Here is a 15,051-nt window from a genome sequence, read left to right on the forward strand (position 1 = left end):
CAGAGAGGCAGGACGTGTGTGACGGGAGAAGACGCACGAGAAGCGTTTTTATGTGGATCTTTAAGGCCGGACGTCTGTGCAGCCGAGGCCCCACTGAGCCATGAAACCTGCCCTCCACAACGAGACCATAATATGTCATAAATATACAAACACACACCTGAGAGTCAATCTTTCTTTAAGGCTGTAAAGCTGCTTTTTTTAAACACTCTGATCCCACCGTTAGCAACAGCAGGTTTCACTCCTCCCGTGTTCTTCGTAGCATCAAACGCTGTTCGTTGTTGTTCTGCAACATTCAGACTGTCTGAACTGAAGGCACGTGCGCACCGAGCGGACACCTCAGCTCGTGAAAAATGAAGCCAATGCAGAAGTGTGAAAGCCTGCACTTCATGGAGTGTGTTGTATGAGAGGGTTAGCTAGCTTACTGGTAAACTGCCTCCATTACGTCACAGCCTTGTTGGAGTGGATCAGTGATCGGCTCGTACTAAAGGTCACATTTAGGAAAGTTTGTGTTTTTTATTTGCTGCTCCTGATTCCTGGAATCCAATAAATCTGATCAAATGAGGACTCGGCGCTCACATGCAGCTTTTAAGGAACGGACCAATGCTCGTGAATTTTTTACTGATGAGCTGATTTCCTTTATTCTGTTCCTCTCACTTTTATTGTATCTCCTCTTCTTATGCTGTGACATCGACAGGGAAACCTGCGTTTCTTTGGAGGTTAAATAAGGGTTTTAAATTGAGTGTCATTTTGAGGCTGGCTCCGAGACCTCCACGGTCACCCCAGACCTCCCACAGTTTACTCGTGTTCTCCTCAGCTCGCCCTTAAAGGCAACTCAAACTAATCAAGTCAGGACTGTACATTTTAAATCACAAGCAGGCGTGCAGGAAGTGATGTCACACCAAACACTGAAGGGACACTCTTCTTCACTCGTCTTCAGGATGGACGCAGCATCAAACCTGAACTCTCCCGTCAGAATAAACATCCAGTCTGCTCCTCACACATTTCTCTGAATCGACGTGTGTGAGGCTTTCATGAATGAGTGTGTGTGTGTGTGTGTGTGTGTGTGTGTGTGCATCCACATGAATAAACGCTCAGTCTGACTAAAATATTCAGCAGAGGATTTTACAGCTGAAAAGTCACACACACACACACACACACACACACACACACACACACACACACACACACACACACACACACACACACACACACACACACACACACACACACACACACACACACACACACACACACACACACACACACACACACACACACACACACACACACACACACACACACACACACACACACACACACACACACACACACACACACACACACCAAGTGGTAACTCAGCTGATCCAGCAGCTACACACAGAGTGTGTGGTTTGAGAGTGTGTGTGTGTGTGTGTGTGTGTGTGTGTGTGTGTGTGTGTCACAGTGTGTGGTTTGTGAGTGTGTGCGCGCACTCTCATATCACCAATTAGCTTAATTAAAGTGTTTGGACTTAATTTATTGACAGCAGGAGACTCAGAGAGAGAGTGTGTGTGTGTGTGTGTGTGTGTGTGTGTGTGTGTAAATGAGGAGAGAGAGAGAGAATCAGACGGAGGCTCTCGATCAGATCCTGAGACACAAACATTAAATGATCATGAAGCGACTTTGGGGAAAATTCAAGCTCAACATGGAGCAAAAAAAAAAAAAACGTCCATCAAAGCTGCTGAGCTCAGCTGCTGTGTTGTTCCTTCAAGATGTTCTGACACCAAACAGTTTACAATTAATCAGCTCAGAGGAACTTCTCATAGATAATAAAGGTCAATTCTCTCATTGAAGACTGTTAAATGTGAATATTTACTCCTCTCTCTCTCCTCCTCCTCCATGACAGTAAACTGATCATCAACATTTCAGCCTGTCATGTTGGGCTTTGGAAAACACTGAACGACAGGATTTGCAGAATTTTTCTGACATTTTGTGAAACCAAAGAACGACTCGCAGAAGGGAGGAAACATTCAACAGATTGGAAACAACTAGATGCATCTTCACACGGAGCAACATGTGAAGATGCATCACGACAGGCTACGCTCATTACATTTAGACTTGTTTTCTGTGCATGACTCAGGCATCTGTCTGTTCAGGTAGTTCCTATGCAGGGTTCTGTATTAACACACTACAACATGTTAGACCTGCTCAGTAAATGTCGACATATTGTTAAAGTCCTCCAGAGACATCAGAAAGTGTCATTGTGAGATGAAGCTGAAGCTCCTGGAGGGCAGATGATTGGCCTTTAAACGTGACCAAAACCATTAAAACCACCTGATCTGTAAAGTCAGCTCATGCATTTAGCAGAAACCTGCTCCAAGCAGCTGTATAAAACATGGTGACACCTAACACAGCTTCACAAAATGTTTGGAAGAATCCTGATCAAAATCAAAGAAATGTGAATAAAATGTTGCTAAAAGCGAGAAAGACGTTCATTGAACCGATCTAATGTGCCATGCTTGGTGAGACTGAAGGTGAAGCAGCTGCAGAAAACAGTCACAAACCTGCTGCTCACTCCATCAGACTGTTGAATCCCACTGAAGCCCACTTAAAGCCACAGTAAAACCAACATGATCACAGCAGTCGGATTCATGTGAGACCCAAGTACAGCCCCATGAAACGCGCAGAAATCATGAAAATCTGAGGCAAAGCTGCAGACTGAACCGGATCAGTGGATCAATAAACTAGTGATATGAGGTTAAAAAAATAAAAAAGAAACAAAAACCACCCTAACGTGCTCACAGCCGCTGCCGGAGACACGATCAGAGCTGCTGCGAAAAAATCCATCTAAAGCCCGGGTCACACCCGAGTCCACCCGGGTTAGAGGCAGGGTTTAACCATCAGTCTACAGGGAGACGCAACAAATGTGTCTGGTCTGCGGCAACCAGAGCAACCACACACCCGCGCACGCAGAGGCTAAACCCGCAAACACACGCGCACATACACACACGCACACAGAAACACGCATACATCTCTTTTTTTTCCTACTCACCGTGCGCTGAGGTGTGAGCATTCAGCAGCCAGCAGAGCAGCAGCAGGTAGAGTCCTCCTGTCCTCCTTCTCCTCCTCAGCACCAGCACCTCCCAAACATCGGCAGTACATCCACCCAAAAGCAGCTCCATGCTGCCCGGCTCCAGCCCCACAGAGGAACCACCGAGGAACCACCGGAGCAAAGAAAACACCCCAAAATCCTGCTGCTTATCAATGCGTAAAAGAGAGAAATCCTCCACAGTATCCCGGCCAAGCAAAAAAGCACAAAAATAAGAAACAAATCACAGTGTTGTGAGTCAGGAATGTGAGGATGAGGAGGAGAGGGAGAGGGGTGAAACAACCTCTCCTCTCCCCAAAAAAGAGCCCTCTCGCTCGGGCTTGGATCCCCCCCAAAAAAAGCCCCAAAAGAAAAGAGAAATCCCGAAGAGCGACTGAAGCAGTTAGTTTCCCTCTTTTTAGGAAGAGAAATAAGTTCCAGAAACTAACGAAGGCAGAGTCTCCATCACTCCTGTCCAGCGCAGATCATACCCATTCACACAGAAGCGAGGAGGGGGGAAATCCACGCTGCTTTCCCGGAGGTCTGCTCCGTCTGCCGGGGAGGACGGATGGAGAGGGTCGGAAGAGGAGGAGGGGTAGAGACGAATCCAATCCTCTCTCTCTCTCTTTTCTCTGTAGGTCTATACAGCTGTAGAGAGAGAGGGAGGTAGAGAGACATTGGCAGAGTATGGAGAACATTGATCTAAAGGAGCTGCAGGTAAAGCCCGGAGCCGGAGCGGATCGGAGGGGACCGGGATGAGGAGCAGCTGGAGCCCGGCCGGCAGAGGCAGAGCAGCGGGGAGGGATTAGCTGAACTCTCCTGCCCTCTCTGGTCACAGCCGGAACTTGAACTCGTCAATCACAGCTGAAACAGAACATGCATCAATTCATCAGCTTTTTCTCCCTTTGTATGAAGATTTCTGGGTTTTTTTTAAATTTTTTATTAACATTTTATTGAATAAATTATGTGTGTGCTGGGATCCTATTTCATTTCCAAGGACTAAAATATTATAAATATATTTTCTTCAACAAAAGTAAAACCTTTAATAGAGTTGAGAAGTCAAAAATTGGACCCCAACTTATTCTTTTCCTTTAAATCTTGAATAAAGAAGGAGCCACACAAACATGAGTGATGCCATTGTACTGTCAGAATTAACAAACACTTGTATATATGAATATTTTCCTTTAGAACCTCAACCTTTGATATCGTTTGGCATGAGTTTAACATTTAAACATCCGAATAGAAAACGCCTGCAGACACTTGTTCTTCAGACTCATCTCTCATTCCCTCTGAGATCTCGCTGACCCCGAGGTTGGAATTTACATTTTCCAAAGCAGCGAACATCAGAGCGTATGAAGAACACAAGCAAGGAGAGAGGAGGAAACGACGTCAACAAGTGTAAACAAACAACTTTATAGTCCTTCTGTAAACTGTTTTCTGTCTCTTTCATGTTGGTTGAGTTTCTTTGGAAGAAAACGTCAGACTGAGGTTTTGCCTACCTCTGACAGATGCTGTCAAACATGTTTGATGATCCAGGAAACGTCCTGAAGTTTTCTGGATGAGCTGCACGTGTGACTGTAATTACCACGAGCTCAGGGTGAGCTGATGTGAGAACACCATTCAGGCTTGTTGGGTGATATTGTGATCATGTCCAAATGAAGCTTAGCGAAAGTTCAGTAAGGAAGACTTTAAGTGATCCACAATCAGGTTTCCCAGTCACCCTTTTTTCATGCTATCTCATTTCCACTGTCATTCCTGAGCTGTCAGTTTGGGCCGTCCGTGGGTTAATCAGCTGTTCTGTCACCGGACCTCATCGAACCAATGGCGCAGCGTTCCTCCTTCGTTTTCGGCCTATCATCGTTCAGCTTTCCTTTCAAATCTTCCCTAGTTCTTTCAAGCTAGCTTCGTGCGCCCCTCCACCTCCCCATCACCGCCATCTTCAGACGCAGAGTCAACTCCCATCAATTCTTCTCCAACTCGGTCTCATCAAATCATCAGTCCTCCACCACCAGGGTCTGGACTCCATGGGGGGGGGATCTATCCTAATGACGAGCAGAACTTCATCACTAAATCTCATCTTCCACCCCGTAGAGTCCAAGCGCCAAAACGTTCTGTCAAATCTCATTCTGTCAATCACTCTTTCACTGTAATAAATTCATTTTTAAAATCACTCGTCTCTCCTGATTGAACTGAAGGCTAAAATGATAAGTGTTGTATCGCTGCCTCTGCTGCTTTGTCTTAAAGATGAATCACCAGCGGTTGAAAAACAGGGAGAAGGACCAGGAGGAAGAAGTACTTCAATAAATCCAAAGTCCATAAAGAGAACCGAGGGAGCCACAAGGAATGATGAGGAACATGGAGAGACATCCACAGTGATCTGACACAGAGAGTAAATAGACTCCGAGGTAATCAAACCCAGGCGAGACTAATGAGACAGGTGAGGACAATCAGGGCAATCAGGACTGAGGAAAACACAGACAGGAAGGACCAGAAACACTGAAGACACTGAAATGAAGACAGTAACGAGAACACAGGGACACAATGAAACACTAAAGAATAAACAATCATCACCAGGAAACATCAACACACATGGAAACAGCAAAAACTGTGAAACACAAACTGAGGCTTCTTTTGAGTGAACTTAAAGAAAAGGCGTTGCCATGGGGACACTTGTGTTGGAGCCACACCACGTGCTCTGATGTGATTCAGATAGATTTACTTTGTTCTTAGTTTCACTTCTTGTGTTTTCCACAAGTTTACCAAATGTAGGACTCTGCTGGTTCACCCGTCGATTTTAAATCACGTTGAGACCTCAAGAATAAAAAAGTCCAGGATTGAAAGTTTAAAAACACATGACAGTAAATGTTGGGAGCAGAAAGTGTGGGATGACATGCAGCAAGGTGCAGAGGTCAGATTCAAACCCGCGGCTGAGCACTGCGGTCACGGTGCAATGCTATGCTAACTAGCATCAGGCACTTTTTAAAAATATTTCTCAGTGTTTCTGTGTTTTGACACGTCACACTGATTGTTTTCTTTTACAGAACAGAAGCTAAAGTTGTGACACGTCGAGTTTCTTCCTTCATGTCTCTGAACATGTGGAAGACTAACAAACAAACGAGTACAAGACGTTCGCTCTGTCAAGTTTGAAAACAGAAGAAGAAGAAGAAGAAGAAGAAGAAGAAGAAGAAGAAGAAGAAGAAGAAGAAGAAGAAGAAGAAGAAGAAGAAGAAGAAGAAGAAGAAGAAGAAGAAGAAGAAGAAGAAGAAGAAGAAGAAGAAGAAGAAGAAGAAGAAGAAGAAGAAGAAGAAGAAGAAGAAGAAGAAGAAGAAGAAGAAGAAGAAGAAGAAGAAGAAGAAGAAGAAGAAGAATTACACTGTGCAACTTTTGTGTGACACACACACACACACACACGCCGGGAGAAACACACACACACAACATAACAGACAAACACACATGCAGAACATTATCAGTGTGTGTTTCCTCTCTCAGTGCGAGTCTGATCAGCTGATAAGAAACCTCACACACAATTACCTAATTACTGATTATCCAGACTGTGAACTCTCTGCAGACTAAACACAGAAGGTTTGCATTGTGTGTGTGTGTGTGTGTGTGTGAGAGAGAGAGAGAGAGAGAGAGAGGTCTGACAAAGCTTTCTTTATTCCACATTGAAAACCTTTCAAAAGGATCCATTAGAACACAATACAGCTGATAGCCTGTCTGTATCTGACTGCTGGTGTTCATGACTGCATGTTCACTGAAGGTAGAACGATCCCGATTTACCTCAAAATACTGCTGATGCCCAGAATGAGAAGATTTTTTTTTTTTTTTGACTGATTGAAGATGTTTCAGTTTTATTTTGAAAGTCTTTTGCTGTTCAAAGCTTTGACAGCTAAACACCTGTGAGTGTGTGCACAGGTATCAAGTCTTAGAAGTCGCACAAAAAATATTTAAATTTGTCTGCCTTCAATCATCGCAGCATCACGTTGGTTTTTTTTACCTTTCTCTCTGCCTGTTTTAATCTCAAAGATCAGCCGCTCAATTCTCCCAGCAGTGTGAGACAATGAAACTGTGTGTGTGTGTGTGTGTGTGTGTGTGTGTGTGTGTTGTGTGTGTGTGTGTGTGTGTGTGTGTGTGTGTGTGTGTGTGTGTGTCTCCCACAAACGGATATTAATGTCAGACGGGAAATTAAAAGCCAGGTTTGTGTATCAGTGTATGTACAGCACGAGTATGTTGCGCAGGAACAGACACACACACACACACACACACACACACACACACACACACACACACACACACACACACACACACACACACACACACACACACACACACACACACACACACACACACACACACACACACACACACACACACACACACACACACACACACACACACACACACACACACTTGCCCTCATACTGTCTTGAGCTCCGTCTCCACCGAGCAGTCGGTTTTGGTTGCTTCAGTTTGGTACAGTAAACTCTGAGCGTGTCCTTACATGCTGAGCAGAGAGGATCCAGTGTGGCCCGCTATGACTTTAAGATCAACAAAGAAGATCAGGACAAAGTCCAAAAAGGAACCCTTTAGGGCCGGACCGGTCCCCTTGGCACCCCAGCAGAAAGGTACCAAAAAAGTAGGACGGTACAGGTCCCTTATTTTGGTGCCATTCCCAACATTTTAACATCTGACCCGGGACCCTTGGTGGAAACAGGACTTTGGATCCTTGATGGAGGACTGGGGAAGAAAAGACGAACACTGCAGATGTCCGCAGGTCCTGCAGACTCTTTAGTACCTGTCGTTTAAAAACAGAATGACCACCTTGTGTTTATTTTCCTCCTTAAGAGAAACAGTCTGTTTTTTATTTTATATTAACAAAACGTCTTTAAAGGTCGTCCTGCATCTTCTCAGGAACCTGACAGCACCAGTGTTTTCATGGAAAGCCTGAAGCTTGTCTATTCCACTTTTTCTGTTGGGAGTCGCAGGTGCAGCTGATCCCAGTTATCAATGCGTGAGAAGCAGAGTACACTGTTCAGAGCGTACATACAGAGACACGCGGTCCCTGCAGGGAAGCCGTGCATGCACGAGGAGAACATGCGAGCTCCACACTGACAAGGACTCGAACAGGAACCTTCTCGCCGTGAGGTGACGGCGCTAACCATCGCAGCTGCATGCAGCCTCAGGTAAGGGTCCGACGTTCAGATTCAGGTCACGTCCCTTTCTGATAAGGTGGCGTGTGAGTAACATGTTCCAGTCGTCGGGCTGAGACTGAACCTGAGCAGGACTTCACACGCCTGTGTGTAATTATCTGTCTGTCCACTCTGTTAAACACTCTGCTAATTCTCTTCATTTCACTCTCATCAGCACAGTCTGGGATTCAAAGGGCTGCGAATGTAATGAGTTCTTTAATGGCTGATAATTAATTGAATCAATTTTTTTTTTCCTCATGCAGCACAGAAGCACGACACAGTGTAAGCACAGAAACAATCATTTAAATAAATATTTTAAATAACCTAGAAAGGCAGAGGAAAGTTAAGACTCACTCCTGTAACTTTTTTTAATCATGTTTTAATTACAATTCATTGTGGAGCTGCAGGTTCTGGTTTTGTTAAATGCTGCAGATGGTCCGCTAATGATTTTAGTCAGCTTAGTGCTCAGGACAACTCGTAATTGTCTGACAAATGATCGGAAGTTAATTACTGTTCAGGAAACTTTCCCAGACGATTCTTTTAATGATGCGTCATCGGAGATTTGAAACCCACTTCCTGAAAGCTGAAATGCACTGACAAGCTGTGGACGGGAACTCAAACTAAGAAGGAAGACGAGGAGTTACAGAAGCCCATCACGCACCGAGGGAGACAAATGAAGAGTAATCACCGACTTTATGTAACTTTTGTTAAATCTTTTTAATCAAAAAAAACTGAAAAATAAAGATTCAAACCTTTATCAGGAGTGTCCCTTTCTTTATTTAACCTTTTGGACTTTTTTTTCAAGTAGCGTGTTTTTGCCTTTTTTTTGTTCAAATAAAACGTGTTGAGTCCAGTTCCCCGTTTCCATTTTGTGACTGTTTTGCAGATGTTTAGTCCGTGGTGTTTACATGACTTGAGGCGTTCCTGCAGCCTGCCTCGAGTGGACCTTTGATGAACTGCAGGATGCTGCACTTCCGCATCGGCTTCAGTTTTTCAAACGCCGGAGGTTGCCGCTTAGTTTTTACTGATTGGTGAGGCCTTTGTGCCACAGTAGGCCTCAGGTCTGACACCGAGCTGCCTATGTTAATATGTTAATACTCGATGTGTGCAGTGCAGTTCCACTCAGGGACCTTCGGTGGGCAGCAAAGAGCAACAAACCAAATACCTCCGTAATGCTGCTTTAAGTTTAATGGGCCAAAAACAAAGAAGTCGAACTTCTAGCCTACCAAGCTGACTGGTCAAGGCCTTGAGTGTAAAAGTTGTTTCAGTCAGGAGAAGAAGAAGAAGACGATACTCACTGATTATTGAATCCAAGGGTGCTTAATGATGGTGCGTTCTCCTTCATGTGAACGAGTGCAGAGGTGTTTGAGGTTTGTTTTGGTTTCCTGCTGCTGCTCAGGGGCGACACCTACTGGATAAAAAAGTCACACATTCTTCCTTTACTGTACTGTACTGTACTGTACGTCATTAACTCTTCTGAACAGGCTTCATTTTAAAAGCTTCTCTGGACGATGTCTTCCTTTAAAACAGAGCCAAAGATTTAAAAGTTAAACTGGAGAGGTACCAAAAAAAAAGAATCAATCCTCCACACAGGATCCATTAAACAAGATATCAATGATGAGCGTGGAATAACAGAGTTTTATTTATTGGAGGGTTTATGCCAGCTTCATTCCTCCACCTCTCACATTCCTCTCTCCCTCCATCCCTGGCTGCGCAGCATTGATTAAAGCCTCCATCCTCTCCTCCCTCTGTTTGCCGCTCCTCTGCCTCTCTTTGTTTTGCAGATACGATCCGACTTCCAGCAGGCAGACACAAACAGCGGCTTGTTCAGTCCATTTAGCCGCTGTTTGGACTGCAGCTGCATTACAATCTTATCAGGGGAGTCTCCGGCACACCGGAGCTGCTAATAAACTGATAACACCTCCGAGTATCGATTCTGGCCTCAAACAGGCAAACTTCATCCCACCGTCTGGCCGGCACCCATAATTAACAGGTTTCAGCTTAAAGTAGGCTTTCCACATGTTTGAACACATTAGGACTAAATAACTTGGATTATTCTTCATCGTGAGCTTTACTTTGCAGACTGATGTCTGTCTGACTTCACCACGAATCAATCTGAAGAGATGCATCTTGTTACACACACATCATCCATCACAGACACGATTCTGTTTCTTATTGACTCATTTTTTGAAGTTTAATTATAATAAATTGATCAAGCAGCCCAAAGGCAGAGACTGTCTCCAACGTTTCCCGGTAGCGGTGTGTTCGGGATCAGATGTATGGGGGTCCTTGAACACACCATCTGAGATGTCAGAGGGTCCGAGAACACGCCGCTGTGAAGATGGGATGGAGGCCTTTTCTCCCTGTTGAAGGTTCTTGTACTTTGGGGGCGCCGGTCGTGATTTCAGGCTCTACCACCTGTCACATCTCGAAGTGAAGGCACCACAAGAATCAAATCACCTTTAAACTTCTCCTTCATGGCAGGAAGCTGCATGTTATGGCTTTATCTACCTCCTCTTTGTTTTTTGTTTTTTTCCTCAAGCATGCACTGTAACCCCCAATATCATGTTTACACTGGTCTTCATGCACTACTCCACTTTATTCTGTTTGATGTCAGGTCTGGATATCTTATCATGTCACTACGGTCACTTTATTCTTTCAGTGTTCATCTTGGTTATACAGAGCCAGTTTATATTTAGTCTGTTGTTGTATTATCTGTCATGCACCACTATCACTTTATTATTCAGTATACCTGCCTACTTGCTATATATATATATATATATATATATATATATATATATATATATATATATATATATATATATATATATATATATATATATATAAGAGAGAGAGAGAGAGTTCATTTACTGTCTGTTTACATCTTCAGTCCAATCATTGTCCACTTATATCTTCTCTTGTATCTAACTTTGTAATTTTGCACTTTAATTTGCACTTACATCTTGACACTTTATCTTTAGTTAAACTTTTAGTGTAGCTGCACTGATGTTCATTTACTGCTCTGTGTGCCTTTGAATCGTCCCCCGGAGACAGACAAATAAAGTTTTTTGAATTGAATTGAATTAAGTGGTGCAGTATCCTCTTTTCTTTATTTAGAAAGGACAGTGGAGAGAACAGGAACTCCGGAGAGAGAGAGGGGGGGGGGGGGGAGTGAGAGAGAGACACACATAGAGAGAGAGAGAGAGAGAGAGAGAGAGAGAGAGAGAGAGAGACAGAGAGACACACAGAGAGAGAGAGAGTGAGAGAGAGACACACAGAGAGAGAGAGAGAGAGAGAGAGATAGAGAGACACAGAGAGAGAGAGAGAGAGAGAGATAGAGAGACACAGAGAGAGAGAGAGAGACAGAGAGACACAGAGAGAGAGAGAGAGAGTGAGAGAGAGACACACAGAGAGAGAGAGAGAGAGAGAGACACACAGAGAGAGAGAGAGTGAGAGAGAGACACACACACATAGAGAGAGAGAGAGAGAGAGAGACAGAGACAGAGACAGAGAGACACACAGAGAGAGAGAGAGTGAGAGAGAGACACACAGAGAGAGAGAGAGAGGGGTGGGGGGGAGAGAGAGAGAGAGAGGATGGCATGCAGCAAAATAGAGCTGCTACTGTTTCTTCGTTTACTGCTGAATCAATCATGAGGGAATCGTGTATCTTAAAGAATAAAAGCATCACCTCTGCCTGTTTGTCACTGTAGGAAGACGAATGATCAGACAAAGTGAGAAATAAATACTGTAAAAACCTCGAACAGGCAGAAACCAGCAGCAGCACAGGATCTCTCGTCACGTCGCTGGCAGCAGGAGAAACCAGCTAACGAGCTCGGAGTGTAATTTCTGGGACAGGAACCAATCTGGTCTGGACCCAAGTGGTCTCTTTAGTATTCTTCCTGTGATCTCAGCAGCACACATACAGCTTCATGATAAGATTTAGAGTGCTAGCTGTCGGGTATGGAGACGATGAACTTCAAGCAGCGCTTCATCGCGCTGAATTTCGAGAGTAAATTCCATCAAGGCAGAAAGTCAACTAAAGTCTGGAGCTTTCCAACACCATCCACAACGACCTCAAAGCGTCTCTGGTCCAAACAAATCCAGAGCATTCAGCCTGCACTTCAACACAGCATGTTTCCTTCATGTGTGATCAGAGAGGAAGAGAGCCACATCGTTTCAGTCAGAAGATATTTTACTGATTGCACCTTTAAGTCATTCAAACTGCCCCGTGTTGGTCTCATATCATAACCCTGGTTAACAAGTTCAAAAGCCGGATCAAAAACACAAATTATACTGAGAGCTTGTATTTATAAGACTGGAGTAACTCAAAGGCAGATCATTTGTATTTGATGGGAGAAAAGAGAACAGATCAGAAGGTGTCTGGTCAGGAGACGTTCGCCGTCTGCAGAGGAAAACAGGATGGTGATTTAGTGTTAGTGCTGCGGCACGTTGGTTTTTATTTGTGTAAAATAAAGAGGAAGACACAGTAACTCCTGTTTCCTCAGGAGAGAGAGAGAGAGAGAGAGAGAGAGAGAGAGAGAGAGAGGAAGAAGTCCCAGCAGTGGTTCCTCACTGTGTTAAAGAGAACAGTTTGTGCAGACGAGGACTGGTTTAAAACAGGGACAGCCTTCACACAGGGAGGTGAACAGAAATAAAACCTACATCAAATTAAAAAAATTAAAAGCAATTAAAAAAACAAACATATATCCATTTTTCTGGAGCAAAAGATAAGATCATATATTTGGCTCCAATACGGGCGATAAAAATGGAAAAGTTCTCGCAGAAGTCACCGTGACACACACACTCAGATATATCTGATTATTATGGATCAGTCAGAACCGACCGAACATATCGAAACAAAACCCAATTTACAGCCACTCACACACAGAGTGTCTGTTCACAGGCTCACAGATCTCCCCCCCCCCCCCTCCCCCCCCCTCCTTGGTATTCTGCCGGCGGCAGGCAGCGCTGCCAGCGCCTATCGATCAGACATTTAGCTGAATGTTCTCATCGAACAGCCGGCTGCTGCGGACGAGATGCACGTGAAGAGACTGGGAAACAGCCTCACACACACACACACACAAACACACACATACACACATACACACACACATACACACATACACACACACACAGAAGAAGGAGTGTAGAGAGACAATAAATAAATCTCATGTATGGAGGCATTTAGAGAGGTCTGAGATAGCCGTGAACGAGCACCGAGTGAACTCTAACCCACTATTATGTGCAAACCTAACAGCCATTCTCTCTCATGTTGTCTCCATGTAAATATGTGGACGGCTGAACCTTTCATGAAAAAGCTTTAAGAGCATGAAACGTGGTGTTCTGGTTCATCCCGAAGCTGTCAGACCGGGTCAGTCGAACTCTTCCAACTTAGACTGGGTTAAACTTCTTTATGGATGTGTCCTCTGTGCAGGGTGGGGGGGGGGGGGGGGGGGGGGTCAAATCCCTTAAAAGCCGCCACTTTGCTGTGGCTCTTAATAAAAGCTGAGCTTGACATTCTGTTCATGACATTTTGACATTTTTATTCACGCTCCTATTTATTGTATTTCTATTGTGTTTCACTGTTATTGTTTTTATAGTGTTTTTTTTTTTTTTTTTTGCTCGTGCAGCACTTTTGTCAGCCAAGGTTGTTTGAAATGTGCTTTAGAATAAAGATTTATTGATTGATCAAACAAAGAACCCAAAAGCACAACTCCATAAACACTGAGAGGAAATACAAGTGTGTTTAATCACGAGAAAGGTCGGCAATTACTCGAGCTGTTTTTGTCAGAAACATCACTTTAGTTTAGAGGGGGAATTTATTGAGAGGCAATATTTCCACTTTATGTTTTATTCATGTTTTTAAAAAAGAGCAGACAAACATGTGTGCACGTCTGACATGTGTGCACGTCTGACATGTGTGCACGTCTGAACATGTGTGCACGTCTGAACATGTGTGCACGTCTGACATGTGTGCACGTCTGAACATGTGTGCACGTCTGAACATGTGTGCACGTCTGAACATGTGTGCAAGTCTGAACATGTGTGCACGTCTGAACATGTGTGCACGTCTGACATGTGTGCACGTCTGGCATGTGTGCACGTCTGAACATGTGTGCACATCTGAACATGTGTGCACGTCTGACATGTGTGCACGTCTGAACATGTGTGCACGTCTGAACATGTGTGCACGTCTGACATGTGTGCACGTCTGAACATGTGTGCACGTCTGAACATGTGTGCACGTCTGAACATGTGTGCACATCTGAACATGTGTGCACGTCTGACATGTGTGCACGTCTGAACATGTGTGCACGTCTGAACATGTGTGCACGTCTGAACATGTGTGCACGTCTGAACATGTGTGCACGTCTGAACATGTGTGCACGTCTGACATGTGTGCACGTCTGAACATGTGTGCACGTCTGAACATGTGTGCACGTCTGAACATGTGTGCACGTCTGAACATGTGTGCACGTCTGCAGCTCGTCCTGCTACATCACAGCGACACAACCAGATCAACAGCAGCTTAGGAGAAGGTCAGCAGCCAGTCAGATAATCATAAAGAATCATACGGCATGACCAAGACACACACGCACGCACACACACACACACACACACACACACACACACACACACACACACACACACGTTCAAAGGGAGGGAGATAAATCAGAGCAAGACAGGTGTAGTCAGCAGGTGAAATGATGGAGAGGAAACTAATGGTCAACTCCATTTTAGTGTGTGTGTGTGTGTGTGTGTGTGTGTGTAGGAGTGTGTGTGTGTTTGTGCATG

At 44.4% G+C, this 15,051-nt stretch overlaps 2 protein-coding genes across 3 annotated transcripts in view; both read right to left on the reverse strand.

Annotated features, from left to right (window-relative positions):
- dcc (DCC netrin 1 receptor) overlaps nt 1–3,731 on the reverse strand; it is a 206,087-nt gene extending 202,356 nt beyond the window's left edge. The window contains exon 1 of one of the 2 annotated variants that reach the window (XM_079364542.1): nt 3,032–3,731. In XM_079364542.1, coding sequence (XP_079220668.1) covers nt 3,032–3,161 — 130 coding nt within the window. In that variant the 5' untranslated portion in view covers nt 3,162–3,731. The remainder of the gene's footprint in view (nt 1–3,031) is intronic. The other variant, XM_079364543.1, reaches the window with a different exon arrangement.
- Nucleotides 1–15,051, reverse strand: part of mbd2 (methyl-CpG binding domain protein 2) — a 215,052-nt gene that overhangs the window by 146,700 nt on the left and 53,301 nt on the right. The window lies entirely within an intron of this gene.

This window comes from Symphodus melops (genome assembly GCF_947650265.1).
Source record: "Symphodus melops genome assembly, chromosome: 16".
Classification (NCBI taxonomy): Eukaryota; Metazoa; Chordata; class Actinopteri; order Labriformes; family Labridae; genus Symphodus; species Symphodus melops.